At 40.1% G+C, this 14619-nt stretch overlaps 3 protein-coding genes across 5 annotated transcripts; all 3 read left to right on the forward strand.

The window, feature by feature from the left end:
• The first annotated feature begins 1831 nt into the window (after positions 1-1831).
• LOC106866610 (40S ribosomal protein S29) lies at positions 1832-3531 on the forward strand. Its single transcript, XM_014902037.2, has 3 exons — positions 1832-2010; positions 2715-2814; positions 3277-3531. Exons 1-3 carry the CDS (start codon positions 1949-1951, stop codon positions 3283-3285), a joined length of 171 nt encoding a protein of 56 aa, XP_014757523.1. The 5' UTR covers positions 1832-1948; the 3' UTR covers positions 3286-3531.
• A 1908-nt stretch (positions 3532-5439) lies between these two features.
• On the forward strand, positions 5440-7415 carry LOC100824317 (transcription factor bHLH84). Of its 2 annotated transcripts, XM_024454907.1 has the most exons (6): positions 5440-5959; positions 6056-6186; positions 6294-6485; positions 6574-6639; positions 6730-6795; positions 7135-7415. In XM_024454907.1, the coding sequence occupies exons 1-6, from the start codon at positions 5842-5844 to the stop codon at positions 7234-7236; spliced, it is 675 nt and encodes a 224-aa protein (XP_024310675.1). In that variant the 5' UTR covers positions 5440-5841; the 3' UTR covers positions 7237-7415. The 2 variants fall into 2 exon arrangements, with proteins under 2 accessions (XP_024310675.1, XP_003575800.1); XM_003575752.3 differs by having other exon boundaries at positions 5453-6186.
• Positions 7416-10120: 2705 nt separating this feature from the next.
• On the forward strand, positions 10121-13941 carry LOC100824622 (adenylyl-sulfate kinase 3). 2 transcript variants are annotated; one of them, XM_003575753.4, is made up of 7 exons: positions 10122-10486; positions 12337-12477; positions 12568-12717; positions 12807-12925; positions 13268-13352; positions 13423-13469; positions 13639-13941. In XM_003575753.4, exons 1-7 carry the CDS (start codon positions 10249-10251, stop codon positions 13735-13737), a joined length of 879 nt encoding a protein of 292 aa, XP_003575801.1. In that variant the 5' UTR covers positions 10122-10248; the 3' UTR covers positions 13738-13941. The 2 variants fall into 2 exon arrangements, with proteins under 2 accessions (XP_024318448.1, XP_003575801.1); XM_024462680.1 differs by lacking the exons at positions 13423-13469; positions 13639-13941 and having other exon boundaries at positions 10121-10486; positions 13250-13370.
• Positions 13942-14619: the final 678 nt, after the last annotated feature.

Below are 14619 nucleotides of genomic sequence, written 5' to 3' on the forward strand. Positions count from 1 at the left end.
TTGTCATTTTCAAAGTGCACATGTTGGCATTTTGATCAGATGCAGGATCAACAAGAGGAACAGAGACATGTAAAAATCAGACACTGTACACTCCTTGGGGGAATTTTTTTTGCTCTTGGGACAAAAGTACATTTCAACCTTGAAAGAATGATTTTTTTTGTTGGAACTTGGTTACATTTTTTAAGTTTTGAAAAGTTCAAGAAGATCCTATATATATACGTGGAGATTGTATAGAATATATACTTAGGTTGGTCTTCAACACTTCGTGCACATCATCTATATATCTCAGGTTGGTTGATTAATTGGACGGTAAACCGAAAGAGAAAAAGGCAAGCGACCGATGATGAATTGATAATATCTTTTCATGGCTTTGTTTGTAGCGGAGGACATAGGCGACGACTAAAAGTCTCCAACTAAAGTTACCAGGCAGGGCCGCAGGGAGTACTTGTCGATCACTGCTCACGAGACTTTTCTTGCTGTCTTTTTCTCCACGTGAAAAGCCAGAGAGGGCCAAAGTAGTACACTTGTCGATATATATCTTCGTTCCTTCCTTGGACGTACGCCTAACACGACAAAGAACTGAACCACTTAGCTCTAACTTTGGATACACGCCTAAAACAGTCCGATCATGGCTAAACCTTATTTCCGCTAAAACTCGAAAGCACGTAGCATGGATCACTTAGCTGACTCTTCTGGCTTTGGATTCCTTTCCGTTCAGATCATCGATCGATCAGCCTGTCGCCGACAGCTTCAAGAACATCCTTTAGCTAAAGTGCTCTTTACAGATAGCTTATAAAAGTTAGGTATAAAATTCTCAAATGTCACTACTACAAAATTAAGAGCATACATAGAGGAACAACTGTCGGCATTGGATTACGCCACATGGAGAGCTTGGGTTGATCACGACCGTCGGTTAATGCCGCCGTGCATGGTTCCGTCCTCACTGGATCTCGATCTTATTGGTGGCGGTCGAGGGCATCATCGGATCTCGCCTGCCGCCTCGATTAGAGAATGTGGAGGCTGACATGAATATATGCTCTGAAGGCAATCGGTGGCTGTGGGACGGTCAGAAAATATTCATCGTGTTATTGGTAGTGGGCATCGGATCTCACCTAAAAACTTAGTCTCTCAGACAAAGGTGGAAAGCTGTTGGCATCTTTAATCTGCCAATCAGAACTGGTTCCCTTCCCCAATTAGCGCGTCTAGTTTGGTCGGTTGGAGTGTCAAGTGCAGTAGCTAGAAAGTAAAGTGTGCACACGCAGGTACGTGTGGCATCGCATTAGCTAATTCTCCACGATCATGTTATTTTTACTTTTGAGCTAGCTAGAGGCGGCCGGATTCTCATTCCTAGATGCACTCAGCTTGCATCTGATTTAGTATCTCATTTTCGCACAAGATGGAATTTATCAAAAACGAGAAACAAAACCCGACTCTAAGAGAAAGAGAGAAAAAAAAAATCCTTGCTCTGTTACTTCTGTATCGTGCCGTTTGACCACAAGAAGATTGCACCAAAGGAAAACTCGCAAGACACGAATTGTTTAACAGAAGCTGAGCCCATTAGTGAAACAACAAATATTGGGCCTGTACTCGCAAATAAAAGAAGCATTGGGCCTGTCAGAATGACTGGTTGCCTTGCCTTATCTTGACGAGCCCAGGAGCAAATGGGCCTTTCCGGTCGAACAACAACAAGTAAGAATCCCTTGTAAAAAAGTAAAGCATCTGTAAGAAAAGCCCACGAGGCAAGCGCTGACCTTTAGGCCCAGCCCAAGGAGAGACCGCGGGAGTCACCGAGCTAGCTAGGGTTCCACGCTTTGCCGAGACCTATATCAGTCTCGCCATTGCGCCGCCGCCGCCGCCCTCCCCCAAACTCCTCGCACGCATCGAGCTCGCGCGCCGCCGCCGTCGCAGCACCCGGAACGACCGACCGACCTCGGAGGCCGAGGCGACGATGGGTCACTCCAACGTGTGGAACTCCCACCCCAAGAACTACGGCCCCGGCTCCCGCGTTTGGTACGATGCGCCCTGCCCTGCACCCCGTTCTCTCTCACCATCGCCGTGCGCGGTCATGGACTTAAGACTGCTTGCTAGCGAATTTATAGGCGTTTGACCAATCCGCGTGATGGCGAGAATAGTCCATGGATCTGCTAACGGTCGTGGGATGTGATGCGTTGGTTGTATTACTGTAGTTGTTTGGATTCGTTTCGCAGCTTCATTAGAGCGCTCTATCTCTGCAGTCTGCACTATGCAGTTAAATTTGGTTATTCTGTCGTAATTCTTCAGTGGTTTTTTGGCTAGGAAATCATTTTGCGTCAGCTGTCTGATTTGCTGTCCTTGTTTGATAGGTGATAGCTGTGTATGCGAGGCTTAATGTATCTTTCTGCTAGAAACTGTCCTCAACCCCAATTCTTGAGGCGTTCTCTGTGTAATTTCACGTTCTCCTTTCAAAGTAGATGCTAGCATGAGTTGTTCGTGATTCTGTTTGAGTCATGCTACTACTGCATCACATGGGAGATAAATGGATAATACTGTGATGCTAGTATGTGGTGTTCGTCTGTAGTGACATTTATGTGTGTTACTCTGTGATCACACTGCATCACTTTGAGAGATTATGATGTGTTCTAAATGCTAACCTTAACGATATTTAGAAGGCCTGGAGATTCATTTGCCATACACCGAATATCTTCAGTAACATCAAGCTTGTTCAATTTTCGCAGCCGGGTCTGTGGGAACTCTCATGGTCTGATCAGGAAGTACGGGCTCATGTGCTGCAGGCAGTGCTTCCGCAGCAACGCCAAGGATATTGGCTTCATCAAGGTATATACTCAGCTTATCATGCTCCCTTATTTGTGTGCAGTTGTTAAACAAGTTTTGAGTAGTTTTATTTCGTATTGGTCACTTGAAATGCCCATTTTAGTTGTGCTGATGATTCTTGATTCAGAACACTTCTATAAAGTTGTGATAATTACAATTATACGCACTTCTATATGCGTCTATACATCCGTGGAGCTGTTTGTGTAGTTATAGTTCACAAGCTTCTGTAAGAGTTTTAAGAATTAATGCAACACAAATGGTTTCATCGATCAATTGTTAATTTGTACATTTACATGGGTACTAACCAACTCAATATACTAACCTAGTGACAAACAACACATTATTTGATAGACTAGGCCAACTAAACCAAATGCACTTGTTGTCATGTACATCATGGAGACTTGGTCTCAACAGCTTTAGTCTTGAAAGATAAGGCTCTCAACAACTTGTTTTTTCTCTGTGCAGTACCGTTGAAGACATTCCGCTGCTACTATGCCTGAGGTCGTCACCTGCTTAAGAGAAATGGATCCCAATCGATGAAGGCTTACTTGTGCTGTTAGTTTTTGTTTGGAGTGCTGTTATAGTAAACTTGTTTGAGTTTTGGTGCGAACCATGTGGTTGTTAAGCTGACTATGTAACACTTCAAATATTTTGTTATTCAACTGGTTTACCTGATCTTACTTACAATGCTGTCTTGGTGTTATGGTGTACAATGTTATATATTACTGTGTCATGCTTCACTTTTGGATGACACTACTATATAGTTTCTGCACATGGAAACTGCAATGTGAAAGAGTTGATCTTAATTCTTAAGCTAGTTTGTATGGATCACTGTACCCAGTGAAACAAAATGTGAACTGTATTTTGTTTTCTGTGGGACAGGTTATTTCCAAGTTTCTGTACTATGATGCCATGTGGTAAATGCTTAGTAAAACACAATTAGTGTGTGTATCACTGCTTCAGCCTAACTTCATTATTGTAATCTTGTATTCATTATTTGTAATTGAATATTTTCCAGATCACAATGTAGAAGTTTTGTTCTCAATTGATTGCATGTTTTTCCAAGATTTTCCTAGAGTTGATTATGATGCTGCCTTGCTATTTTTTCTGACTTGGCAAATATGGGATGGATCATCCTGTTTGTCTGAAGCAGCAAAATTGGGATGAACCCCATTTGTCAAGATTTTATGATCTCGGATTTTATTGCCCTTCTGTGATAAGATGTAGCATGTACTTGTTTTTTTTTTTTCCTTTTTGCCGAAGCACCGACCAGTTCTGAAAACGTATTTTCTGATGTACATGCTCTCAGAAAGTTTGTGTTTTGTAACTTTTGTTCTTCCTGTGCTATGTGTAATTGCAATATTATGGCTCTGTGCATTCATTCATTTGAAATTAGTAACTCAAAATGTTCTTAGCTTGGGTATAAATCAGTTGAATTAAAATAAAATTAGTGGCTTAAGTTTTTATTAAAAAGTCTTCATGCTTCCTCGGTTTTTCTTAATTTCATAGTTGTGTCCTGATCTTGCTCGCATTTCACACTGCATGTTATACTAAGGCTAATCAAGTTGGGATTGCATTATTAGTAGTCCTGGTTACACTTGCCTACTGTTTTCCAATAACGTATTATTTCATGATCCAGTTTGCATTCTGCAACCGTGTGGGTTATTTATTTTTGGAATCTTTTTCTTGTCCAAATGAAGTTATTCATAATTGGTTGAAATTATTCACAGTTGGTTTAATAAATGCTTGCCTTTGGATATTCCCGGCTATCCTTTCAAGTGGTAGGACCAAACCGAACAACAGCTAGCTTGTATGTTGGGAAGGCAATAATGAACTTGGCCTATTTAGAGGAGCATATTCAAAGCAATCTTCACTGATTTGTGAATTTAGCTGCTTAATCATTCGACACCTTAATTAATACCAGCTGGAAAGCTGATGCCTTACGGAAACGCGTTTGCACTCTTAATACGAAATTAAGCACGTCTTGAGCTGTCCTAATACACCAATTAGGTGACTTCATGACTTCATCTTATTTATTCAATATGGCATTTTTTTTTCAACATGGATGTTTTCCTTGCCAGCAATGGCAACTGTCAAGGTTTCCATGTGAAAATGCAAGTACATGTGTGTGTGAAGTTTCTATCATGCACACAAGAGCTGGATATGAGTTGAAATACTTGCATAATGTTAATTGCAGAGTTAGGCTTCATGCAACACAGCAACAATATACCATATGGTATGACAAACTATTGCAAAGCTTATTCTCACAATGAGAAACACAAAGTTGCAAACTGAGTTGATATTATCTTGATGTACGATATTTTATTTAAGATCTCTGGGCACTTCTCTTCCATGATCATCTCCACTCAAAAATTTATTATTCCTTGCCAGCTCTTCATTTATTAGAACTGATATATTGTTTTTGACCAATATCGTTTTGTCGTTCTTTTGCAACTTTATTACTCTTTCCGTTCCATAATTCTTGTCTCAAATTTGCCAAAAAATGGATGTATCTATTCCTAAAAAGTGTCTAAATACATGTAAGATTTCGACAAGAATTATGGAACGGAGGGAGTACTTACCAACATGAATCATTTGATCGCGTTACATTGTTATCATTATTATTAGCTATTCTCTTTCATTAAACCAGGAAATGACTTTATTGGTCTCATGGTACTCCTTGGAGGCATCAGTGAGATAGCAGTGCCTCTTTGGATTGCTCAATAGGCAGACGATTCCCAATGCAATCTTTCTAGTTTTTGAAGTTGAAGATCTTGAGGGTATGGGCCATTGCCCTTAAGATATAAACTACTACTCTGCTTAGTTGTCATTCTTGCTCTAACTAAGAGTATGATGTAACCTTAGTCAAATATATATCTCTGAAAAGATTCTCTGAAAAGGTAGTATAAATGTACATGTCCTTACCTCCACTTTGCTCACATAAACATTGTCAAGACTCAAGAGTCTCTGCACTAGAATCTTAGGAGTTTTAGAAACTGCAGTAGAAGGTTCAGACTCAAGATCAATAGAATGGAGGCCAAGTGTGGAGCTATTTGGAGCTCTATCGATGCGAGGAGCGAGGACTCTGAGATGATTGCTCACCTGCAGTCCATGTTCTGGAGCAACAGTGATGTTGCTCTCAACCTCTGTTCGTCAAACACCAGTGGCAATTCTTGTGTCACAGCTAGCACATTGCCTAGCAGCTTGTTCCTTCCTCTTGTCGATAATGAGAGCTATGGTGCAGCGCCATCGGTGGACACCGGCATGGATTCATGCTTTGATCACCAGCATCAGAGCATTACTGGTCACAAGAGGATATCGCACATGGATGAGCAGATGAAGAAGACGAGAAAGAAGTCCCGGACTGTTCCATCGGTAATGGTTATGTATTGTGAAAGTGAAATTATGCCATAATCTCTTGAAAGTAAGTTGTTTTTGGACTTCGACTGGTCTAACATTCTCACTACTGCAATTTATCTTAGGTATCAAAGGCTCTGGGTTCCAGCCTAGTCGATAATCAGATGAATGCTGACATTTTCAATCAGAGCTCCTCCTGCTGCAGCTCGGGAGAAGATTCAATTGGAACATCTGAGAAATCCATTGTTGCAAACCAGAGTGACAATACGAGTGGTTGTAAGCGGCCTTCAAAGAATATGCAAAGCCTTTATGCAAAGGTCAACACATGATTTTGGTACTTTTTGCTCGTATTTTGTAATATAGATGATTCTGTTTTCTGATGCCAACTGTGATGCTTCTTAACAGAAGAGAAGAGAGAGGATCAACGAGAAGTTGAGAGTACTGCAGCAGCTGATTCCCAATGGCACCAAAGTAAGCTCTCACTCTCTCAGTGATTGATAACTGATTGACTTACTTATTGGCTAATGAACACCCCATCTAATGCTTTAATTCTTTCTGCAGGTTGACATCAGCACAATGTTGGAGGAAGCAGTTCAGTATGTCAAGTTTCTGCAGCTGCAAATAAAGGTGCTTGCTTACGTCCTATATAAGCCAAATCAACATTGGAACGGAGCATAATATGGCGTGACTCCATTTGTAACACTGAATTCTTTGACCCTTCCGACTAATGGTTCAATGGACATTTCTAGAATATTCGTGCAAATGTCACAGTACATCCAGAACGCGACACATAGAAGTACTATCAGAATGCGACACATAGAAGTACATCCAGAATGCAACACATGAAACATGTTAGATTTGAAGTTGGAGAATAAGCACATTTTCTTAATTCTGTGTGCTACGAATAATTCATTTCAAACATGCAAGTATTGTTCTGATACTCTCTGTCTTTTTCTTTCTGAACAGGTCTTAAGCTCTGACGAGACATGGATGTATGCGCCCCTCGCCTACAATGGTATGGACATCGGTCTCACTCTCGCTCTGAGAACTGCTGCAAACCAAGAGTGACAAATCTCAAACGAATTGGCTGAATTGTTTGTAATCTGGAGCTGGGTTGGTGTCAAGTCAAATTCGTTGCATGGTGCATGTGTTGTTAGATCTTAACCCTGACTTTGAATTATCCAGTTCCTTCTTGTAAGTTGGATCAAGGCCTAGCCTTTCCATATACGGTAAGTATTTATATCAAATAAGCTAGAGCAAGGGCATACCTTGCCATACGCAGTAAGGAAATAATGTATCAAATAACTGACCAATGATGATGATTCCTTGGTCAATTTATTCCAGTCATTTTCTGACCATCACAGCAATATTCTAATCTCCCTCTGAATCACATATTTTCTTGTGGGGCCTCTGAATCAGACTTAAAATATAGATCCACAGCAAGAGTATGGAAGTATGCTTTGTTATTTCTTGGCCTTTCATGATAAAATTCCCCAAGGAAAATAGATCCTTAAAATAAATAACAATAAGTAACATCACCAAATTGCCATCTTCCATTAAGCAGCTCTGGCATCTGATGCTAATTGGCTTGGGCTGCCTGAAAGCTTTACCTTGGATAAGAGAGATATTGTTTCATGTAGTAACCAAAGCCAAAAAGTGTAGCTTGGTCATGCCAAGTGCTAGCAGCACTACACAGTAGTGGATCATGAGTTGCCATTTTGTATATATGCTGCAATAAGTTGCCAAAGTTGCATCAATAATAGATTATCTTCTGCTACACTTGATGTGGTAGGTACTCCATATATATGCTGATATGCACATGGTTCTTGCCAGATCTGGGAGTAGTTATATAGTCTTGTTAAGAGTTAATGCAGATTAACCCTTTTTTTCGTCAGTTAAAATGTCATCTATATCTGGCTTATCGCAAATTAATTGCTGCGTGAAAGTCACAGACTCATAGCTATAGCTTCTACTCCCTCGGTCATAAAGTAAGTGACATAGATTTGTATAGATTCTTATACAAATTCACGTCACTTATTTTCGAACGGAGGGTGTACTTTAATTGGTGCCGTAAGCTTTTATCTGATTGTTAACGAGGTGTCCAGCCATTGTGGATCTTGAGTTGAGCAACATTGGGCAGGCACTAAACAGGTACTACACGGCTATGTGGTTGCTGACTGTTAGCTCACAAAGCCAGAAAAGAGAAAAATTGATAAACTCACACGTTATGGGCCATCAATCCTTTCTTCCCACGTGTCGGCAACCTCCATGGCACCGAAGCCGCATCCAGTACAACTAGTACGTTTGACGGCCAATTTTTTTAGCAAGCCAACGTCCTTCTGCTAACTTTAATTTTTTTTTTCTCGTCAAAATTGGCAAACCAAACCAAACCATTCACCAAGCAAACTAACTTGCACTGAAAGCAAACATAGCATATGTCTTTGCTAACCACCACCACCTTTGGTGTAATTGCCATGAAGCCTCTCTATAGACCTGAGAAACACAAGGTGTTGAGATTAGAAACCCTCTTCATCTCTTACCAAACCCATTTCCGTCACCTGTTGAGAAGACCGATGTACTGTCTCTGATTCTAAATTGTTGTCGAAATATTACATATATCTAGACGCTTTTTAAGAATAGATACATTCATATTTAGGCTAATTTGAGTCAAGACTTTAGAATCAGAGGGAATATTATTTTTCTTAAAATAGTGAATATCATGTTACTTCCTCCGATCCATATTAAGTGATTCAAATTTGTTTAAATATGAACGTATCTTTATATTAAAATACATCTAGATACATGTAATATTTCGGTATTTAACATGGAACGGAGAGTACAAAATAAAGGTCTCACGGCACCAAGCATACTCGTCCTACATGATCGTCACAATCTACTTCTTGCAAACGGTGTCGTACCAAACTTGCACGTTTATTCCAACAAAAGTATAGATTCTTTCTTGTGAAGAAATGTTCAGAAGCATCCATCCTGCTTGGAATTCAGCACCGCCTGCTGTAACTTATCTCGGCTGGAATTCAGGTTCAATGAATCTGCCCGCATAGTTAACCATGGTCAGGAACAAGTCGAGGGAGCGAGTGAGGTGCAATTCTTGTCCTCGTACTTAATGACGTTTCCGTTCTTGTTTGCAACTTCCCCAAAATACACATTAATCCTTCATTGGCAGTTGACGCTGGCGGGTGGCATTTGTCTGTTCAAATCGAGGAAAATGACAACTTTATTTATCTCTGAACATGTAAAACTTGGACTTCTTTAAGGAAAATCCCTAATGGAACTGATGGCATAAAAGTTGCTTTTGTAAGAATTTATAACTCCAATTAATCCTGTTGACTCGAGAGCCCTTGTAAGGGGAAAAAGGTAAAGGATTGAAACCCTCCAAAATCCAACAATCTAAATAGCTGTTGGAGCTTAATCTCATAAACTCGTTACAAGTCCTACGATAATTATTAATCTACTCAACTAATGTTGCATCTGAAAAATACTTGAATACTTTTGAGCCTACTGAGGTTTTCTAATGGTGTTGGGATGGACTATGATAATTCCATTTGCCAAACTAACTTTTGGTTAATCTAGTACTCCTCCATTGCATAATTCTTGTCTCAAATATGCCGAAAAATGGATATATTTATTTCTAAAAAACGTCTAGATACATGTAATATTCCGATAAGAATTATGGAACGGAGAGAGTAGTTTTGTTTCCTTTCGTTACTAAGTATGCTCCGACGACAGATTATGAAATAGCTCAAAAAATGTTGTTAGAACTAAAACGATTTCCAACTCGAAATAAAAACAAATTTGGCAAATCTAGGAAGATTCCTTTGATGACTGACAGTGAAACTTAGCAGATTCTTCCTTTCGTATTCCATGAGCCAAGTCTGCAGCTGAAGAGTGACCCCATTCCGTCACCCTATAAATAGCAAACACTCTGCGGTTTCTTCTCAAATCACCAATTTCTCTCCAAAAAATACACTAATATTTCCATAGCTGAAGGCGTGCGTGCGTGTGTCTCACTCTTGTCACGCACCGGGGACACCGGACGCCATTGCTCACGCGGAACGCGCCATGCTCGCCAAGGCTCCTTTCCGGCCGTGCTGCGGCGGCGGCGGCGGCGGCGGCGGCGATGGCCGGTGGGCGGGGAGGCCGCGGCCCGTCGGCGTGGCCGGAGGTTTCAGGAGGGGAGGTGCCCGGCTCGTGGCGGCGGCGGCGGCCGGGGAGAGGAGGACGGCGCCGGAGGCCGTGTCGCCCCCGGCGGCGGCGGTGGCCGGCGGTAAGCAGCGCGTCAATGGGTCTGCCGTGGCAGGTGTGTGCGCGCGCGCGCCTTGAGACTGAATTGCGAGTGTTCTTCGTTTCCGTTGCCGTTAATTCAGGATTTCACTTGTCAGATGATAAATAAATCTCGTGCATTTGGTTTTTTTATATATCTCTGGCAGGAATGTCTGATTAGGTTTTTTACATGGAATGAGTTAAGATTATGTCTTTTAAACGGAAATGGAAAAAAAATAAGGATGCGAGATTGATTTGATCAGTTTTGTTATTCTGCTTCTGGTATGTAGGTTGTACTACAGTGCTAGTACTAGCGGAATGCAGACATTTTTGTGTTGGAAGTGCAAAAATCATACTGGTCTCTAGTCTGTAAAAAAAATCATATAGAGTAGGTCTCTAGCAAAAGTTACCAAGACTTTCCATGGTGAACACTCAATAAGTACTGGCACTTTCCGTCGTGTATTCTTCTTAAAATGAAATTTTACCGGACAATAGTTTTTTATTTTATTTTATCAGACTTAGTTTGTTTACTGTAAAACTAGTTCGTGAATCATGGGCACTCTGTTTTTTGTATGCTATTGTTGTTTGCTTGCATTGTAATTAGTTGTTTCTAGATTTATTTGGAGATTAGAACTGGTAGGAAACAGCAAAATACAAATTCAATGCGTCAACAGTACAACTATATTGGCAAATGACAACTTCCTAATCCTATTTCTGGGGTCCCAACCAATTTCCAGATGTCTTCCTCACCATGTGCCACACATGGTCTCTATTAGTATATTTGTGGATACTCAATCCTGAAAACCATCCCTACTGACTCTGGGTCTGACTCCATCAATAAATTCAATGAACCGCATGTACAGATGAGAACGATTTGGGTGATGTTGATAGACTTATAGCTGAAGTGTGCCTGTCAGTAGTCCTGTGAATTTTTATACACAGTGTAACAACTTCTCCACCGGGCCTTGCATTTTTTCAATGATGTTGGTACAGGTTTCGCGTGGCAATTTAGGACATTTGGTTACTTGAGTAATTTCCAGTATGCTGTACATGATCGTTATGCTCAAGACTCAACAGGAATTTCGTTACAAGTTGACAGGATCGAATACATCTGTGCCCTGCATGTCGATATCAATAAGCTACAAAGTTCTGTATGAAAATGATTTGTTTTCTCAATATTTTATAGGGATGGTTGGATAGTAGTCAATTAAATACCTTACAAATTTGTGTTTGTTGTTTATGGGAGATCACTGTCAGTGTCTTGTTCAGTGGGACTTGAATTGCATAATTTTAGAATGCTGGTTCAGGCTACTGCCTTGCTCTGCTTCTGATAATGATTGCACAACTAGGTACTGTATGATAGCCTATAAGTACTAGAAGTAAAAAAGAAGGGAAAACATTTGAGATAGATTGATTCTTACCTTTTGGTCTCTATGCAATCTGACTTCAGTTCAACCATGCTGCTCACAATGATAAAATCACGACAGGTTGCGCTGTCACTTCTTCATTTCCGGAACATTCTTTAGTTAATCTTGGTACGAACTTGATAAACCGTTCCTGCACTGGTTTGGATTGTGCAATTCAATCCGTCGGATCAAAATGATGTTTCTTGGCAGAACTTAAGGGTGTCAAATGAAAAACTTGATATGCTTATTCCTTGTTGTTAACGCTGACAAAAACAGAGTTTGATGATACTGAGTTGAGATGTCTGGGACTGAGGGACTCTTAAATGGAAGTTCATACATCAAGAACATTTCTATGCAGCCAAATATTCTTAAACACCATAGCCAAATATGATTCAGAATGGTGTAGCATTTCAAATTAATTTTTGATGCAGTTGTATACAAGATTTAGCATTTTAAATTCTTACGAGTCTGAAATTACCAGGTATCGACAGGCTTGTGACTTCAACTGTTGGGAAATCGACAAACATCCTGTGGCATGACTGTCCAATAGGGCAGCCTGAGAGGCAGAAGCTTCTAAACCAGAAGGGTTGTGTTGTGTGGATCACTGGTCTGAGTGGTTCAGGTATGTATGAGCTGGTCTAATAATCATGTTCATATACTGAAAATGTGGTGGTCATAATATATCATGACAAGATCTTAACATCTACTTCAGGAAAGAGCACACTAGCATGCACGCTGAGTCATGAGCTGTACTCCAGAGGTCATCTGACCTATGTCCTCGATGGTGATAATCTCAGGCATGGGTTGAACCGAGACCTCAGTTTCAAAGCAGAGGACCGTGCCGAAAATATACGTAGAGTAGGTATGTTTAGTTAAGAAAACTTTTCCATTATGATCAATTTCTGCACTGCCATTTTACTAGTTGAATTCTTTCTGTGTCCAACTTTTCAGGAGAAGTAGCAAAGCTATTTGCCGATGCTGGCGTTATCTGCATAGCTAGCTTGATATCACCCTACAGAAGTGATCGAAATGCTTGCCGTAATTTAGTGCACAATTCTTCGTTCATTGAGGTATATCTGCTCTAACATTGGATCTATTCCCTCTGTTCCAAAATATAGGGGTGCTTTATTATTCATGTGGTCAACGTTTAAACTTCGATCACCTATATGTGCTAGTGTATAGACTGAGAATTTAAGAATAATGTCGTTGTATTTGTGCACAATATTTTTATGTCATATGTCTGCTTCCTAATCTTTAGGCCTATTATAACTTACAAGTGAAAATTGTAGTCAAAATCGTGAATTCAAGATTGAAAAGTCAAACATGCCTTATATTTTGGAACGGAGGAAGTACTTCAAACGCTCTGCTAATTCTTCCAAATATAACCAGCACAGAGGAGTTTATTTCTGTAGGTATTTCTAAATGTCCCACTTGAAGTATGTGAAGCTAGGGATCCAAAAGGCTTGTACAAGCTTGCCCGTTCGGGCAAAATCAAAGGTAAAAGAACCAATATGCTATAGCTTCTTTGATTACTTTTTGCAAATCTTACTATGATAATCATCCACAGGGTTTACTGGAATAGATGATCCTTATGAACCACCTTTCGATTGCGAGGTTAGCATAATCTTTACACAACTCGGGAGTATCAAGTCTCTGCATAATTGGTCAAAAGCATCACAATATTAGTACTACCTCAATACCAATTACTTTGTGAGAAAGGTTCCTTGTTTTTTTATGATGACTCTTCACTTCTCTGATTGTGCCGTTGAACTGCCCCTTGCAGATAGTGATACAATGCAAAGTTGGAGATTGCGCTGCACCTAAATCGATGGCAGATCAAGTAGTGTCATATCTTGAAGCAAATGGGTTCTTACAGGATTAGAGATGGATGTTTGTGAAAAAACATTACTATTGGAAAGGCAAGGGATGTAAAATATGAGAGTGTTTATATCTAGAAACAGTGATGTAAAGTATGAGAAGGTATTGAAATCTGAGTCAAATGTGTACATTGCTATGATAAATTAAAATGTTTCCACCGAACGAGAATGGCTGATGAAGCCCTCCAAAATAATCTCTGTTCAGTTTTCACTGGAGTGACTAAAGTCACTTTGGACTGCCGCTCTTAAACTTCTGGTAAAATACTATACTGTCATGTCCATACTCCGTGTTGTACAAAGTATCTAATTGCTGTTTACAACTCCAACTACCATTCAGCTGTTACTAATTTTCCTGAAGAGAGTATTTTGAAGCCATTATTTGTGCATTAATTAATTTCTGACTTTATAGGTCATACCAGCATTTGAGGAGGCCTTGTCAGGCATCCACTGGGGTAGGGTTAGAAGGTAAGGTGTCGCAAAATTCGTAAGCCATAATTTGGTTAAAGGTTAGTATGAGAATTATTGTCACAACTTTCGTAACTACTACTTATGTTCACACACTTCAGGATAATAGTACCACCGGGTCTTGGATACCCAGATAATGACTTGAACGAGTTAGGTCCTAAACCAACAACATTTTCAGTAATATTTTTACCTCAATGTACTTGTATCAATACATTTGATGATTGGATCACATACACACATAGTTTTCTTTTTACTATTTTCTTGCAGGGGCAAAGCCGCAGAGGATCTAGCTTTTATTCTGAGGAGCCAAGGGTTGATAGATAAAACACTCCTGTTCATCATTGAGCTTCTCAAGATAATTCCATCTCGATACATATGAGGTTTATTTCTTTCTTGCAAAGTGATTCTGGCTTGTAAATTAT

This window comes from Brachypodium distachyon, chromosome 4 (genome assembly GCF_000005505.3).
Source record: "Brachypodium distachyon strain Bd21 chromosome 4, Brachypodium_distachyon_v3.0, whole genome shotgun sequence".
Taxonomy (NCBI): domain Eukaryota; kingdom Viridiplantae; phylum Streptophyta; class Magnoliopsida; order Poales; family Poaceae; genus Brachypodium; species Brachypodium distachyon.

Coding starts and splice junctions, on each gene's coding strand:
- LOC100824622 (XM_003575753.4), top strand. CDS start 10,249: ATGCTCGCCAAGGCTCCTTTCCGGCCGTGCTGCGGCGGCGGCGGCGGC. Junction 10,487..12,336: donor CAATGGGTCTGCCGTGGCAG/GTGTGTGCGCGC, acceptor TGAAATTACCAG/GTATCGACAGGCTTGTGACT. Junction 12,926..13,267: donor ACAATTCTTCGTTCATTGAG/GTATATCTGCTC, acceptor TTATTTCTGTAG/GTATTTCTAAATGTCCCACT.
- LOC100824317 (XM_003575752.3), top strand. CDS start 5,842: ATGGAGGCCAAGTGTGGAGCTATTTGGAGCTCTATCGATGCGAGGAGC. Junction 6,187..6,293: donor AGTCCCGGACTGTTCCATCG/GTAATGGTTATG, acceptor AATTTATCTTAG/GTATCAAAGGCTCTGGGTTC. Junction 6,796..7,134: donor TTCTGCAGCTGCAAATAAAG/GTGCTTGCTTAC, acceptor CTTTCTGAACAG/GTCTTAAGCTCTGACGAGAC.
- LOC106866610 (XM_014902037.2), top strand. CDS start 1,949: ATGGGTCACTCCAACGTGTGGAACTCCCACCCCAAGAACTACGGCCCC. Junction 2,011..2,714: donor GGCCCCGGCTCCCGCGTTTG/GTACGATGCGCC, acceptor CAATTTTCGCAG/CCGGGTCTGTGGGAACTCTC.